This window comes from Argiope bruennichi, chromosome X2 (assembly GCF_947563725.1).
Source record: "Argiope bruennichi chromosome X2, qqArgBrue1.1, whole genome shotgun sequence".
NCBI lineage: Eukaryota > Metazoa > Arthropoda > Arachnida > Araneae > Araneidae > Argiope > Argiope bruennichi.
Genome location: NC_079163.1, coordinates 54,157,053 through 54,174,280, shown reverse-complemented (window position 1 = coordinate 54,174,280; position 17,228 = coordinate 54,157,053). Strand labels below are relative to the sequence as shown.

Genomic DNA, 17,228 nt, shown 5'->3' with positions numbered 1-17,228 from the left:
TAACATTTTCATTGCGAGAAAGTTTTGGAGTTAACACTTTCGCTGGTTTTCATTTCGATTAGAGAATCTCGCTTTGGACTTGCAATACAATGACAACGCCTGCTACAAGTCATTTCCAATCTTATTCTAAAGAGTTACAGACAAAATGTAAAATGTTTTATGCAACGAACCTGTAAACGATAGTTTTAAATTAAATCTACATTTCTACGCTTAAATCCTTTTCGCCATTTCTTAGAATTTTTATCTCAGAAGCTATAACCTCCAGGTTTCTCAATTCATTGCTGTGCAATTCGTCTCAGATGAAAGTGCATGGCCATTTTACTATAGGTAAACTTTACTTTTACAATTATAGCTATTTTCGTTCAAGTGTAATTTCCCTATACAAATATGGAAGCTCATATAATGCGTTCAAAATAAAATGGATGCAATGTACTTTTACTCTTATCCTCTATAAGAAATAAAATGGAAGAAATTCACTTTTGCTCTTATTTCCGAATGCTCTCTGACAAGAGAAAGAATTTTTGAGATTATTTCATCTTTCGATCAAAATAGTCTGAAAACAATATAACCTACTTATTCAACTCATAGAAACAACGATACCCGTATTGTCAACTTCTTCCAGAATAAAAGATATTCGGAAGAAATTTGAAATAGAAAATTCCAAATTGGTCTTGACACCTGTAGAAACTGATTTGATGTGAAATTCTTAGCAGGAAAACAATATTCAAGAAAACCCTTGCAGTGTCACAAAGAAGGAATCTGAAAAATTTCAAGAGATCCATTAAGTTTCAATCCGTTGACTGACAGCAGAAATTCAATCACACAGAAAGATTTTCCAAGATTTTTGTGTCATATATGTGACAAAGTAGCTATTGACAAGCGTTACGTCGCCATTAGAAGCCGAATTTCGAATCTTGGGATAAAGCAGGGATTTTTTTCCCCCAATTGTTTCGACTTTTTTATCGAAACTGGTTTCGTATCTTCATCGTGGCAATTTTTCAATGATAACTTATTATCATAGAATCTCTTTTTTTTTTCAAAGAAATTGAAAAAGCAATATTTTGTGTTATGTTTATGACTCTATTTCTGGAAGTTCAGTAATATTCATATATCTAGAGAGAAAAACAAACCTGACTGTTTTTCATTTTGATCTTAAACCTGAGATGATATTTCCAATTATTGGCCATACTATAAATATTGCAATTATTTTTTTAAATACTTGTAAAAGATAATTCCAGAAATTACAATAATTTCCTGTTGTTATTTCTCTATTTTAGTCAATTTGAAGATGGCGACACCGATCGAAGATAAGAATTGAAGAATATGGCGAAGATAAAGATCGGAAGCTCTATCTTAATAAGGACTCTGTAATTCCGATTCATCCATTAGCAATGAACCACGTGTTGAAACCTGTAAAAGCTTTGCCAAAACATCCTCCGTAACAAATATGGTCTCTTTATGATGCAATGTTATTTCTCTATTTTAGTCAGCGTTACGTTTCCGATAGACGATATGGGTTGAAGAAGATGGCAAAGATAAAGATATGTAGCTGCATCTTAGTAAGGACTCTGTAATCCGATCCATCCATTAGCAGTGAACCGCGTGTTGAAACCAATAAAGGCTTTACCGAAACATCCTACAAAAAAAATATGGCCTTTTTATGATTCAATGGACGAATGTATTGAATTCCATAAGATTTTTCTAAATACTTGCATCAAAAAGAAAAGTGCCGCAGGGGAGCTCAAAAAAAAACAAGACGAGTATCGAAAAGCTATTTATTCATATTTTTACTTTTGACAAAGATGAATGTTGCTTTTGTATGTCGGCGCTCTATTGGCTAGACTGTTTGACCGAGAGCTACCAAACTTGGCAAAAATTTATATTTTGAAGGGTGGGAATGCATCTCCCAGCGATTTTTAATAAGAATTTTTATTAAAAATTAAGCAAGGTTTTAGAGTTTTTCCGCATTAACTTCCGAAAGTATTACAATACAAAAGTGATTTTTGTTATATCTTTAAACTCAAAAAATTATGTTTGCAATGGTACCAAATTTTTATGTATATTCAATTAGTAATTTTTAGCGGCATACTTCCCAACAAGAATACATGATAAGTAAGAATTTTGAATGAATATTAAACATATCCCAGATGATCAAAGTCATTGTTTAAGTCGTAGATTTTTCACGATCCGAATTACTATCGGTATTTATACAAAAAATAATGAAACGAACAAAATAGTGAAATTAAATTTCGTCTTTCATTCAAATACTATATAAAATACAATCATTATCGGCAAGCATATTTCAGTAAATAAAGCGATATATTTATTTAATTCTGCGAAGAATATTTAAAAGATTTAAATTCATATTTAAAATATACTATTAACATGAAAAAAAAATCAAATTTTACGTTGTTTTAGGTTATAAATTATACTACATTGTTAAAAGGCCAGAGATAGAAAAGCATATGAATTTTAGGGAAAACTGATAGAAAATAAGGAAAATATGTAGAAAACTAACAAAACGGCGTAATAGTTCTAAAACAGTATGGATTATATATCTATCAAAATTTGAAGCTTAAAAATATTTTGATAAAGAAACTCCTAAGACAGAGTTATATAAAATATTTAATTAAAAATTGTAGCTACTACTAATCTCGACAAACCAACTGGTTACTAAACGTAGTTAGGTTATTTATAAATTAATTTCAGTACGTAATTCTTGTCCAGAGTTCAAACACTGTATTTCCTTAGTAGCATTTTCAGTTGCAATACTAAATATTTATTTTCATTATATTTAATGTATATTCGGTTCATCAAAAATGCTGTGATACCAACTTGAACCACAAGAGAAGCTTTTTTAAATAATCCCCCAACTACAAGTCATATAGAATAAGCTCAAGTGAAATGGTTGGTAACTTAGTATAAATAGTTCGATTAAATACTCAACCTTTCTTGAAATGTCGTTGAAGGACTTATTTTGAACGACAGTTGATGCAGAGATCGCGATCAATCGTCTACGATTGAAAATGTAGAATAACGTAATTAAGTAAACATTTAAGATTGCTGTGACAAAGCAAGCGATCGATACTGTTTATTTGCGTTCTTCGCTAAAGGGTGGACAATTTATTACAGCCGCTTTACACTATAACTAGTTTCAGTAGATTCAGGAGAATTTGTGCAGACATAGAAATTTATCAGTAACCCAAATACGGCCACTACGCCTGTTAATTGAACCATTCAAATCAGAATGAGCTTAAATATTCCGTAGAATCTTCGTGACCATGCGTTGGTCATTTCCACTGTAGACAGAGAAAAGCGATGAGACGGAATTTCCCCACTGCATAGACTAAGCTAAGAAAGGCCAAATGCTTTACAATAGGGAAAACGAGTGTGTTCAAAATATATTCTAAGTGCTCAAAAATATTATTTATTTAAGTCAAAATACATTCTAATTGCTCAAAAATAAAATATATTTTGATTTGAATAAATAATAATTGCTCAAAAATATTATTTATTCAAATGAAAATATATTTTATTCTATGAATGAAGCTGTGAATGGACTTCTAGAACTAGAGGTTGTTATAAATATATCATTTTTGTTAAAAATATAAAACTCCTAATAGCTATAAAATTCTTTCTTATTATTTTATAATCTACTGTGGGTTCGATAGAAATTCTAAGAGGGTCACATCTGGTCCCTGAGGTTGTAATTTGCCCAATATTGGACTAGGCTGATTTTGAATGGAAAACTATTTTTCTTTTTATGGAAATTACACATTTTTAAAATAGGAAAATACTATTTATTAAGATATTGCTTCAAGATCATTAAAACTATGTACAGGATTATTTTTTGTAAATGTGACGAATTTTTGTTTCTATATTTGATTTTTACTTTTTATAACTGTACTTAGATTTTGACCCAAATCTACTTTTTTCCCGAAATATCAAATTTTTCTCATATTGACTATAATTACTGTTTCTTTCTTCTTCCAGTTTTTCCTATTCAAAAACAAATAAAAAAAGGCGTGCAAGAGCTATTACTTTTATTTGGTGACGCAGCTTTAAGAATAGAAAATAATAATCATGTATTTAAAGAAAATTTCTCAAATTAACAATCAAGCTTATTTCGAATTTGAACAGATGTTAATTCTCGAAAGAGACGAAATCCGTCGATATAAATAAACAAACATTTGAATTGATTATTTTGTATAAACCCCACATTCATTACCATTTTATCTGTAAAGAGACGAAATCCGTCGATATAAATAAACAAACATTTGTATTGATTATTTTGTATAAACCCCACATTCATTACCATTTTATCTTAGCTATTAATTTACGTTTTTTTATTGGAATTAAATTTTCATTCTTTTATTACTATGTAAGCGAAATCTGGATGAAGTTTGTATAAATCTTTTTTTGATAGAATTATACTATACTCCTAAACTATGCTCCTTTCTTTAGTGATATCTTGATAGACTTATATAAACAAACTATTATAACCTTAAGTATATTTATCGTATCTAGTTTTAAAGCACGCACATTAAACTTAAATGATGCCATCAAGTTTTAAAGCGAAAATTCGTGATGGCCTCCGACTAGTTTGGAATTCGCAATTTATTTTTATTACTCGATCAATTTTCTGCCTTTTCCATAATTAAATCGAGAAAAATAATCAGAAATATTTACCTTTTGTAGAGCTCCTCTGCCTCTCTATTATTTTTCAATGCCCGTAAACTTCTAGCTGCGTTAACGATGGCCACGGTATGGTTTGGTTGCAAGCGCATTGCTTGTCGATACTGTTGAACAGCTTCTTCAACTCGTCCTAGAGTAAAAAGTATGAAAACATTTTTTTTTTTTTTTTTGAAAAATGATAGCAAACAAAAATATTTAATATGAACATTGAAATTATGAATTCCGCAGTTTCTACCCTTTCCCTCCCTTTCATATTTTATATAAAACTTGTCCCACATGGGGGGGGGGGCTCGCAATTGAGGATGAGAAGCTTCCGGCATGATGGTTAGTTCTCGTCACCCTTGTGGGCACACGAAAAGGTGGGGCTTTGGCTCATCCCATCAATGACGGGATGTACTTCCCAAGGGAAGGGTTGTACCGTGGCCGGTGATGGTCCTTAAGACTCAACCACAGTTTCCGCCAGTGCTGTTGTTTCCGCTGTCTGGTCATTCAAGTTCTTCCATGTGCCTTCCGGCAGGTTGGAATAGTCAGTTTGTGATTTATATAAATCTTTGGTCTTCAATTGCATTGTAATATTTCACAAATGTAACATTTCATCTATATTTTTAAAAAAATAAATATAAAACATTCTGTAGATTTGTTTACTTTTGTTTGCAAATAATTTGAAATTTAAAATAAAGTGATTAAAGAATCAAATATTTGTGAGATGTAAAAATTGAGTAAATTAGATTTTTCATAAAATTCTCTTAGTATTATGTATATTCCCTTTTAAAGAACATTCCTTTTTTAATGCGTATAGATGTTTTCATTTATTATAAGGGTGATATCCTTAATTTGTTTGTTTTAATTACCAGTTCTTAATTATCGTTCATGTTTTAAAGAGAAATATATACAAAGTGTCTCTAAGATATCAGGAAATAATTTAAAGGCAGGTGTAATGGTCCATATTAAGCATTTTAATGGAAAGCCTGTGAAGAAATAGCGCATTTCACTGCAAACAAATAAGAACGATATGAACAGCAGTTACGGTCCAAATAAATAATAATATTAAATTTTTGACAAGAGGTGCTGGAAAGAGTATTATAAAATTCACAGTAGTAGCGGATGGACTAGTGTTAGAAATGACATGCAAATTACCAACACCAAAAGACAAAGTATCCACTAGATCTTCAGCGGACTCATTGTGACTTAGTAGAATATGCTGTTAATGCTCTTCTAAACAAAGAAATCCATCTATGTCAAGTTTGGCAATCGTGAAGGCCAAAGAATCAGAAAACCCCATCTGATCAAATGTGCATCAAACGTAGCGTCTTAATAGTTTCTATAGCTTTCCTTGAATTTGAGCTCTATCGTGCTGGAACACATTCGCGTGCGAACATCCGAAGAGCAGGAGGAAGTTGCGGCAAGATATCTTATGAAGGATGCCATCCATGTCTGTTGCTGTTCAAGCGACTAGGTAAAATATAATAAATGGTTCTTCTAAGCTTGTCACAAAATCACCCAAAACCTTGATGGAAAATCTTTCCTGACAGCACGCAGGTACGATCTAGACAGCGCCATCTTCTAAGTCGATTCGCATTTTCTGCTCATAATTTCTTTTACGACATCTGCCATTTTTGGTTCCTTCTATATTCCTTTAAATTTTTTACCAATGTTTTAGAGATACTCTTAATATATAGGAATTCCAGACAATTTTGTAGAAATTTTTACACCAAATACAGGAGTATTTTTTTATTTTATAGTACAAAGCAGTTAATAGTCATAAACATGATAGGGACCTCATAGGATGTTCCAAAAAGTTAAATTAGTAAGTTTTAAAAGTCGATTTTGATCTTTAAAGTGTGGTGTTTCTTTGTACCACCTTCACGCAAGAAATGCATTGTACCTTTTGCTGGTAAGGTCTGTTTTCAGCTAAGTGTACTATTTTTAAAAGGTTAAATGATGACATTATTTGAATGACTTTTATTTCATGTTTATTCCAAATAAATATAGTGCAAAAAAGTAAAAGGTCCTTATTAGCAGTCCCTTTTTTTAATATAAAAGGGTTTCAATCAATGAAAATAAGAAAGAAATTTGGTCAATATTTGTTTATGGCACATTGTTATATGCAACTCTTTAATTTCTGGAGCAAGATTGGAATTTTGCATGCAGGAGTTCAAGAGTTTATCGATTGGTTTTTCACTTTCGGTCTCTACTTCCAGACTTTACATTCATTCAAACCACACCCTTTGGATGTAATTCAAAGTAAGTCATTTTTAATCATACACCATTCATTTTAGAAATATGTTTTGAGAAACAGTTGCCTGAGTTACAATCTTCAATTATTCAATCCAATGTTTTTGATTTTAAAAAATAAACTACTTATAGTACGTAACATAGTATCTCCTAGAAGGTTAATACTTAAATATTTTTTTCATGAATACGGAATTTTCCAGGTACAAAATCAAATTTTACAAAAAAAAAAAAAAAAAAAAAAAAAAAAAAAATGCATATTACTAACGGAATAACTAAATTAATATTATAAGTGAGACAGGCACATTAATAGTTTTAGCACGTTGACTTTTATAATATCTATTAAGTGTCCTGTTCTTGGATTATTTGTTCCATTAAATTAAATCCCATTTTGAAACTCTGTTGGAGCATTAAGGAAAGGATTTAACATACAACTGTCGTGAAATGATAAGGAGAACAAACGGAAAAACACGCTATTTGGCACTTTGCGATAGTTTTATCGTGTATAATACACGCAAGGTCTTCGATGGAATTGAGACTTAAACCTGTAAGCTCCACGCAGCCACTGCGGTGTTTTGAGAAGTGCAATACACTACATTTTAAACAAATTAATCTTAAACTGCAGGAGGATGAAAATTCAAAATACCTGTTTGAAAAAGGAATTCAAGTGAGGAACAGGGAAAAAAAAATTCCTTTACCACTCGTGAAAAGATAATATTATTTCCCCTTATTGCAGCTGATCAAGCCGTCAAGCATGATGTATTGCAATAAGACAAGGAATTAACCTTGTTGATTGATTGATTGAATAGAGAACAGATTGATTAATCCTGAAGAAAGAGTGAAATGTTGATGTCCCCATTACAACAGCTACACCAGTCTCTACTCTGAAGGGAAAACTCTACAATTTTAGAATTCTGTGTTCGGATTCCTCAAATAAGAATAAAACCAACTCTAGGGGAAATTAAAAGTATTGAGTTAAAATTTAAAACATGAACTGCCATCTTCAACTTCGTCCTTATAATACGAAGCAATTCAGTGGTTCGACCCAAATATCTCTTTCTAAGCTTAGATTGAGAGATTGACACAATGAGTCAATTATTATTTATTGTATAGCTGCAAACTAAATTTTATCAATTTCAAAGGAATTCAATTTGTAGATTTCTACTTTGTTTACAGAGACCTGCTATACATCTTTGAAATTATTTTCGAAAGTTTCAGGTATAAATATTTAAAGATATGGATATTTGGTCAGCATTCTTTGCAGAAAAAATGATGGAAATGAGAAATAATTTAACATCAGTGCGAAGAAAAATGAGTTGAAATAAAAAAAAAGCAAACCAAATTTTCAGCTGATATTAAAGTTAAAAGTATTGGTCGGTTGGTAGTAATACAAAATGTGATTCAAGCCAAAGGGAAACAAATAATTTGAGGAGTCATATATTTTTAGTCATTTATTTTAATTATATTTTTAGTCATTTATTTTTTACTTCCCTATAAAGAGTAGAATTCGGTTATATAATTTCGTTTAGCTGCAATACGTCATTAGAATAAAGATGAATTCCGTCTAATTTTTAAAAATGATTTCTATCAATCTATACTTATAATAAAGCTCAATGTGTGTGTGTGTGTGTGTGTGTGTGTGTGTGTGTTGGCGCTCTACAGGCCAGACCGTTTGACATACAGCTACGAAATTTGGTACATGTATACCTTGAAGGTTGGGAATGTGCACCTGGGGTTTCTTTTTTCGAATTTTTAATTAGAATTTTAATTATTAATTAAAAACTAACTTTCCCGCCAAAAAAATCTTCCATTTTCCCCACCGCCAACTTTTCCGCCAAAAAAATCTTCCATTATCCCCAGCGCCAAACGAGAAAGGCTTCAGTTTTTTTTTCTCCCAACAGTAATGAGGCTAGGGTTAAAATTTTTCGGCGGATTTTTTCAATCGGTTCTGTTTATTTTCTTAATGTTTGATGCATTTAAAATTAAACATTGTTAATGAATCAATCTTTCAGATTCATTCTGAAGTACTTTTGAATTAAAATAAAACAGAATAAAGGAAATTAAAAATTTCTAATCCGCATAGCGTTACCCCAACTGGCGTAGAAAAAAATCACGTATTTGCGTTACGTAACCGGCGAAGAAAATTCACGCATGCGCATTCTGTTCTGATTGTTGCCATGACAACGTTATCAATGGATGATTTAAATTATATTTGGGTTTGTTGCATGCTTTTGTAAGTAAATTGTATTTATGTTAGTTATATATTTTTTGTATATGCTTATAGTTTTAAGTACATCGTTTTTTAAGTAGTTTTTTTAAAACCTGTTTTCAACCGTTTATTTTAAACGATTCGTTTTATTTTCTTAGTGTTTGATGCATTTAAATTTAAACATTGTTAATGAATCGATCTGCTCATAATGAATCTAAGAAAATTTTGTTGACCAACTCTTGAGATATTACATAAATTAAAAAAGATATTCTTTAGTGCCCATAAAGTTTAAACGCTGAGTGACTCTATTTTCAGTAATCAGATTATAAAAAAATGCTTTGTTTCAGTAAAAAATATTATTATATTAATTGAAGATAAATTCTTTCCACTTTAATTTAAAGCATAAATTCTACGGGTGCTAACAGAAAATGAGAGAGATACATATTACGTTATGACTGAAGGCCTTTATAATATTATGAATGAATTATATGATAATCAAAATTTGAAGTTTTAAAATATTTTGATGAAGAAGCTATTAAAGTAGAAATTGCATAAAATATTTAATTATTAAAATTTTAACGAACATTAAGATTGGCGAACCGGCTGGTCGCCAAAGGCGGCTAGTATTTAATAAAAACGATTTCTCAGATATAAAATATGACACAATATTGATATACAAATAAAATGCAGCTGTTTGAATTTTGGTAGAGTATTTTAACTATTTTCAAAAATATAAAATCTACAATTACGAAGCCATTACGAAATGGGATGCTATTTATGGAAAAAAAAAATTGCCTTTGATACTTTTAAGCGGATATTTTGAAATATATTATTTAGATAGTTTTATAACTTTAAACGACCAATTCCTATATATATATATATATATATATATATATATATATATATATATATATATGTATAGTAAAAATTTATTTCGTATATCTCGGAAACAGCTCTAACGATTTGCATCAAATTCTATGTTTAGATAATGTTTTGCTTTTTAAGTTTATCTATATAGGTGTCTTTCATGAAAATACGGGATTTTACACACACACCATTTTATTATAACTAACTATTATAACCTTTTTCTATCTGCTCTCATGCTGACAATGTCACATACCACCTTCTCGGACCCGATTTTCTCCATGGTAAAACTTAGTGTAAGTGTAGAAATATAATAATAGATAAACTGTAAAATGAATATTGTAATGTAGCATATTGTTTCGAATAACATGTTAAACTAAGTGGATTCATGATTTTTTTTTATTTTACCCTTTCTAGGGCCGTGGGAAGTATGCTTCCCACCAAATTTATCAATCTTTGTATGAGATTATGTAGGTTGGCATAAGTTCTGACAAATTATTTTAGAAAGACAGAAACTTAGGTGCTTCAGTTCTTTATCTCACACAAAATGACGTGTCTTGATTTGTTACTTAATTATTAATTAAACAAATTAATTAATGAATCAAATTAAATTTATCTAATAAGCAAAATGAATCCCTTTTCTTATTCTAATTTCAAGCTTAAAAATATTTTTACATAATATGACTAGAAAAAAATGGCCCTTTAAAGAATTAAATGATCAGTTCATATGTAGGTAAGATTGAAAATTTTATGTAATTTATCTGTAAATTTTATGTGATTTATATCATTTTGTGATTCATATCTAAATATTTTCTCCGAAAAAACACGATTTTACAAAAACTGCCAAGAGAAGCTTGGTTTTCCTGATATTTCTTTGTAACCGGTTTAAATTCAGAATATTATTCTATTTGTTATCAAGCAAGTAGTGAGCAGTTGATGATCGTTTTATTCTTTAGGACTGAAAATTTAAGGTTTCAGAAATTGAAATCAAGAAATTTTAAAGAAAACCAACAAATTTCTTATTTATTCAGTTTATAATACTGATGACTTCAAAATGCCATGTCACTAAATACAGCCCGTTCAATGCTACTAGAAACAATATTTATTCACAATTTAATGTAATCTAACAAAATTTCAGCAACGACTTTTTAGATTTACTACTTACACAACAATGTAAAAGAATATAGACATAAAATCTATAAGCGGCTCAAACTGAACGAAAAACTTTCTCCAATTTTATAAACATTTTAATATTCACAAATGCTTCTAGAAAAGCGCAACCTTTTCTTTATCCTCTTAGATACATAGAGAGCAATGGTGGATTTTCAGAAAATTGTAACTCGGGAGAAAAAAGAATGAAATATTTTGAGTTTTCTGAGAAATAAAATATTCAAATAAAATAGATAGCAGTAAAATTAAAGGAGACAGAAAGAAATAGAAAGTACTCAGAAGACACATTCCACTATCTACGTCACGATTTATTAAATAGGCTTTCTGGAAGATACCATTGTGTATCGTCGGTTTTTTTCCGGAACTTTTTTGGACAGCTAAAAACGGTTAAGACGTTGTTCGTCACGTTTTCCCTTCATTGCTGCTTTGGAGACAGGAAGAATCTATGGTCCAAAACAAACCGCTTGACCATTCCTCGGACGTGAGTTTCGGAAGTGAGATGGTCAGCCGGAGATCATCTTCACAGTTACTTGAGGAAACGATTTTTACTACTTTCTGTATTTTTGTACCTATTGGACGCGAATGGGAGGGATTAATGGGATAGGAAATGCTTTTTAGATTCTGATATTAAGAGAGAATCGCTGCAGCATGTTAAAGATCTTATTTTGTTAGCGCGGTATCATATCTGGTCTTTTAAATAACAAGAAAAAAATGGGAAATTGTTTAGTAAATATAAGTTCCTTTTCATAGTTTTTAATAAGATTCAGCACTCATTTAATATTTATTTTACAAAAAAAAAAAATTGCTATTAAAATTTTGATAAATTTTTAACTCTGGGTACCTAAATCTGTACCGTTTTTATCTGCATAAGTAATCAACGTTTCTATTAACTTGTGAAAAAGATTTGCTAAAATTTCATGCATACATTTACATAAAACAGGTGAATATTGCATTGATTAATAATAATTAATAAAAAAAATGCGAAATATATTTATTCGTAAGAATTTTGCAGGAATATTTCAAATTTAAAATATTTTCTGAATTAATTATTATTATTAATAATGTTTTAAAAAAGTACAAATGTATATTATTTTTAACTCTGTATGTATATTATTAACTTGTGAAAAAGATTTTCTAAAATTTCATGCATAAATTTACATAAAACAGGTGAATATTGCATTGATTAATAATAATTAACAAAAAAATTGCGAAATATATTTATTCGTAAGAATTTTGCAGGAATATTTCAAATTTAAAATATTTTCTGAATTAATTATTATTATTATTAATGTTTTAAAAAAGTACAAATGTATATTATTTTTAACTCTGTATGTATATTATTAACTTGTGAAAAAGATTTTCTAAAATTTCATGCATACATTTACATAAAACAGGTGAATATTGCATTGATTAATAATAATTAACAAAAAAATTGCGAAATATATTTATTCGTAAGAATTTTGCAGGAATATTTCAAATTTAAAATATTTTCTGAATTAATTATTATTATTATTAATGTTTTAAAAAAGTACAAATGTATATTAGTTTTAATTCTGTATGTATATTATTAACTTGTGAAAAATATTTGCTAAAATTTTATACGTACATTTACATAAAACAGGTGAATATTGCATTGATTAATAATAATTAACAAAAAAATTGCGAAATATATTTATTCGTAAGAATTTTGCAGGAATATTTCAAATTTAAAATATTTTCTGAATTAATTATTATTATTATTAATGTTTAAAAAAAAGTACGAATGTATATTATTTAAAAATTACTAAGATCGCATTGTAATAATTGTTTCTATTAACGTATGAAAAACTTTAGTTGCAATTTTATGAGTATATTTAAATGAAATAGGTGAATAACACAGAAATTCTTAATAAACGAAAAAAGCTTGCTAAACATATCCGAAATTTTTTAAGAATATTTCAAATTAATATTTCTCTATTTAGTTATTATTACTAAGGCTATCGCTGGCAGGGCAAAGATTGTCAAAATTACAGCGAATTCCCTTTAAATCAGGACATGAAAAATCATGTCATTTAATAGCTCTAGCTAATTAATTTGGTTATGTAAATTTAACAAGCATTATTTTCGACCTTCTAATTATTTCTTGTGAAGTTTTATGCACGTTGTACAATAGATTAAATACATTCAATTATACTAAAATATTATGATGCGTTGGTGAAATATAACTATTATGGATAATAAGCATTACTTATTGCTAACGTTTGTGAAACATTCTTCGAGAATTAATCATTTCCCTGTTAGAAATAAGTTAACTGATAGTTAATTTTTCTATAAGATTTTCAATAATTGAAATTTGATTGGGTTTGGTTTCATTGTGTTATTCAAAATCGAGAGAATTTCTACATGTGTGACTTATTCCATTGGGCAGAAGACAAAAAAGAAAAACTAATTATGGAAATGAAAACAAGATGCATACAGGTCCACCCCTCTAATCTTGGGCCCAAAACTAATTTCCAAAATGTTAGAAATTGACTCTACCTCCAATTGCATAATATTTCACAAGATGTAAAAAAAATAATATTTTATGTGATTTCAATGAATAAATGAATTGTTAAAACAGCACGACATTTAAAATTATGCATTTACTATTTACTATTAATCATAACTTGTAAATATTAATAAAAAAATCTATATAATCCAATTGCACTGCAGCGAATGTTTGAAATAACCATGCTTAGTCCAATTGATTGGTGATTTTACCAAATTCTAAGTAATCTGCAGCAAAGTCACGCTACAGAAAAACAAAAATTGCATTACGGCTTCCTTCCTTCCTTCAATTTTCCTATATTGTCATTTAGTTTAATTTTCAAATATTAAATATAAAAATCCAATTATCATATTAGCATCATCGATCGCAGTGGCCATTTGTATAATTTATTAGAGACACTATTTTTTTTTTTTTACCTCATTTGTATAATTTATTAGATATACTATTTTTTTTACCTCATTTGCATAATTTATTAGAGACACTATTTTTTTTACCTCATTTGCATAATTTATTAGAGACACTATTTTTTTACCTATTGATGTAGAAATGTTTTCACAGATACAATATTTTTATCGCATCAAAAAATTGGATTCTTTGATCTATCAAAAAGTCATTACAAATTTTACTAAAATCAGAGGCAGCGCGCACTAGAAAAGAAATATATTTGGAACAACTGTTCCAACCGAATGCAGAAAGTTTTGTTTTCGCACTAAATGCATTCAGCTTGAAAATTGTCATTTTTTTCATATTCTGATTTTAGTTGTTTATTTTTACTGTTCTGTTGAATACACTGGATCAACTTCTCGTTCGAACTGCCGTATATGAAATTTTTATATCCTCCATTCTGCCATAATATTTTTATAAATTTATTTTCCTAAATTGTCCTGTAACGAATTGTATTTTCTGAATAGTATGAAATAATAATTTTTTTTACAAATAATTTATGAACTATTCCATTAATGTAACATTTTTACTACTTATTTCCAGATCCGAAAACCCTACGTGCTTTTACGCATATAGTAATCGGTTCCGATTTCGCCAAAATAGAGACAATGTGAAAAATGTAGGAGGGTATGTTTTTTGTTTTTTTTTATCAAAAAAATAGTGCATATACGTATTTAGAATTTTAAAAAAGCACCATTCAAAATGAAAAGAAAATCATCATCGGAAAAAAGTAGCTAAAATATAACGACGTCTATCAAAAAACTTCGGAATAACGTATCATCCCTCTGAGGAGTAAAATCATTCAAAACTACTCGGGTTTCTGGAACGAAAAGTATTTTTATTCCCTTCTCAGCAATAAAGGGATTCTTTGTATTTCTATAATTCTTACAAATGAGAGTCTAAAAGAAATATTAAATCAATCAGAGTTCTATTCAATCAATCTAAGGAATCTTTCTAAACCTTTGCCGCATTGCGATAAAACCACTATTTTCTAATTTCAGAATTTCGGCTTCAAGACTAGATTCCCCTTCTAGATTCTGCAGGTGGGTGTAGAGTAAAACCTCACTTTGAAGTTATGTAAGGGGCTATTTCGGAACGTATCCTTTTAAGCCATTGTCGCATCACATGATGAGGAAGATAACCGGACCACATTCCATCAATGTGAATACCTTCGTCTTAAGTTAATTTTGCTTACTTCAGGGCTTTAAAAATTAGACCGATATTCTGCGGAATAGGATACTAAACGCAAAATACTCCAATACCGCAACGGACTCTCTATTATGATTCTATCACGAAAATTCTGAATTATTAGAGAGCCAAGGTTGAATACTTTTGCTGAAGACTGATTTCATAAATCTCTTTTAATTTAGAAGATTCAGTTGATCTCATAAGGTATGTGCCTACCCTAAAATAAGCGTTTTCGTGAAAATTATCGAAATTTTTATTATGTGCTCATTTTATAGCCCATACATTTGCGATTCCAGAACTGTTTCATTTTTGTTCTTACGTTAATTAGAAGCAAAGTTACAGCTTAATTAATAAACCGGAAGTTGATTTTTTGCAACCGGAAGTGGGAATTTAAAGGGACTCAAAAATGTGAACAATACATTTACGCGTCTATTTTGTAATTTTTAATCGATATAAATGCCAAAATCTTCTTTAAAAATATAAATAAACGTTACTTTTTATATGTTTTAATTATTTTTTAAAATCTGGCAGCAATTTTTTAAAATTCAAGTTTCAGTAACTGAACGACAATACTATTATCGTTTGTAGCTTGTTTACACTCGTAATTCAAACCGTTTTTCTTGTTTTTAATCGATTTGTTCAAAATTTTGGCATAATTATTTAGATACAAGGGGTTATCAGGAAATATGGAAGCTGTTGGGGCTTACAGAATTTTTGAAAGATCAGTATTGAAACGAGAGTTACTATACACCGAATATTTTAGTGATGTGACTCTAAGGCATTTCTGAAAGTAAAGGATGTCTATGGAAAAGATACAGTCACAAAACTTGAATGTATAGGGTACGTTCAAAAAAGAGTAGCATCACGACTTAAGAAATTAAAAATGAAGACCAAAGGACTCGGTGGAAAAGGAAAATTAACTGATAAATTTATCGACAAACTTCAAAATTACTATGGAATTGCTATCCGTAGTAATGTTGGAGATATTGGGAAAATGCAATCTGCTGTTATAGCTGCTTTCTTTGACTGCTGTTCTAGCAGTAGAAACTTAATGCATAGGCAGTGTCCAGAAGGGAAAGACAGCTGGTGTCGATATCAGCAAGCTATGGGCAATGGATCAGAATATTCAGAAAAATCACCAGGCCATCTTAGTTCTGACATGAAAGTGGTAACATCAACATATTTAGAACTCTGCAATAGAGAGTTATTAAAAAAATGCTTACATGGTATGACACAGAGCAATAATGAAAGTTTCAACAGCATCTTGTGGTCAATATTACCTAAAGATCATTTTGTGGAACAAGAAACTTTGTTTTTAGGTGCATATGTGGCAGCCATATTGTTTAATTCTGGCTATATAGGACTATTACCTATTTTTAAACATCTGGAAATTCCAATTAATCCTCTGACTTTAAAAATCTATATGGGAATCGATGATGAGCGCATTAAGAAATCGAGACGCCAATCATTGCCCTCCACTAAACTAACCAGAAAAAAGCTGGAAGCTAAAAAATAATCAAAATTAGTTAAAAATAAAGTGAAAGAGGGTACCTACAAATATGGTGAATTTTAAGAATAAAAAAGGAGTAAAAAATTTTTTATGGTGCATTAAAGTCTTTAAATGTGTTTTCTGAAAAACTGTGTTTTTCAATATTTTGCTTTAAGCTAAACATCACCATAACACATCTTTTTAAGATATTGATTTTAAATTTTGCGAAAATGTTTAAATATATTTTTTCTGTGTTATGAACTAAAATCTAATCTCCATCTTCATTTTTTTTCATTTTATTGCTTTTTTTGTGAAAAAAACATGAGTCTTTTTTTGAAAAAAAAAATGAGTTTTGGCACAAAATTTCAAATAGTTCAAAAACTTTTCTAAATTTTGCAAATCTTTTAGTT

At 29.4% G+C, this 17,228-nt stretch overlaps 1 protein-coding gene across 1 annotated transcript in view; it reads right to left on the bottom strand.

The window, feature by feature from the left end:
* Positions 1-17,228, bottom strand: part of LOC129960652 (protein O-mannosyl-transferase TMTC1-like) — a 295,526-nt gene that overhangs the window by 61,597 nt on the left and 216,701 nt on the right. The window contains exon 13 of the mRNA XM_056074201.1: positions 4,690-4,825. Within this exon, the coding sequence (XP_055930176.1) occupies positions 4,690-4,825 (136 nt within the window). The remainder of the gene's footprint in view (positions 1-4,689; positions 4,826-17,228) is intronic.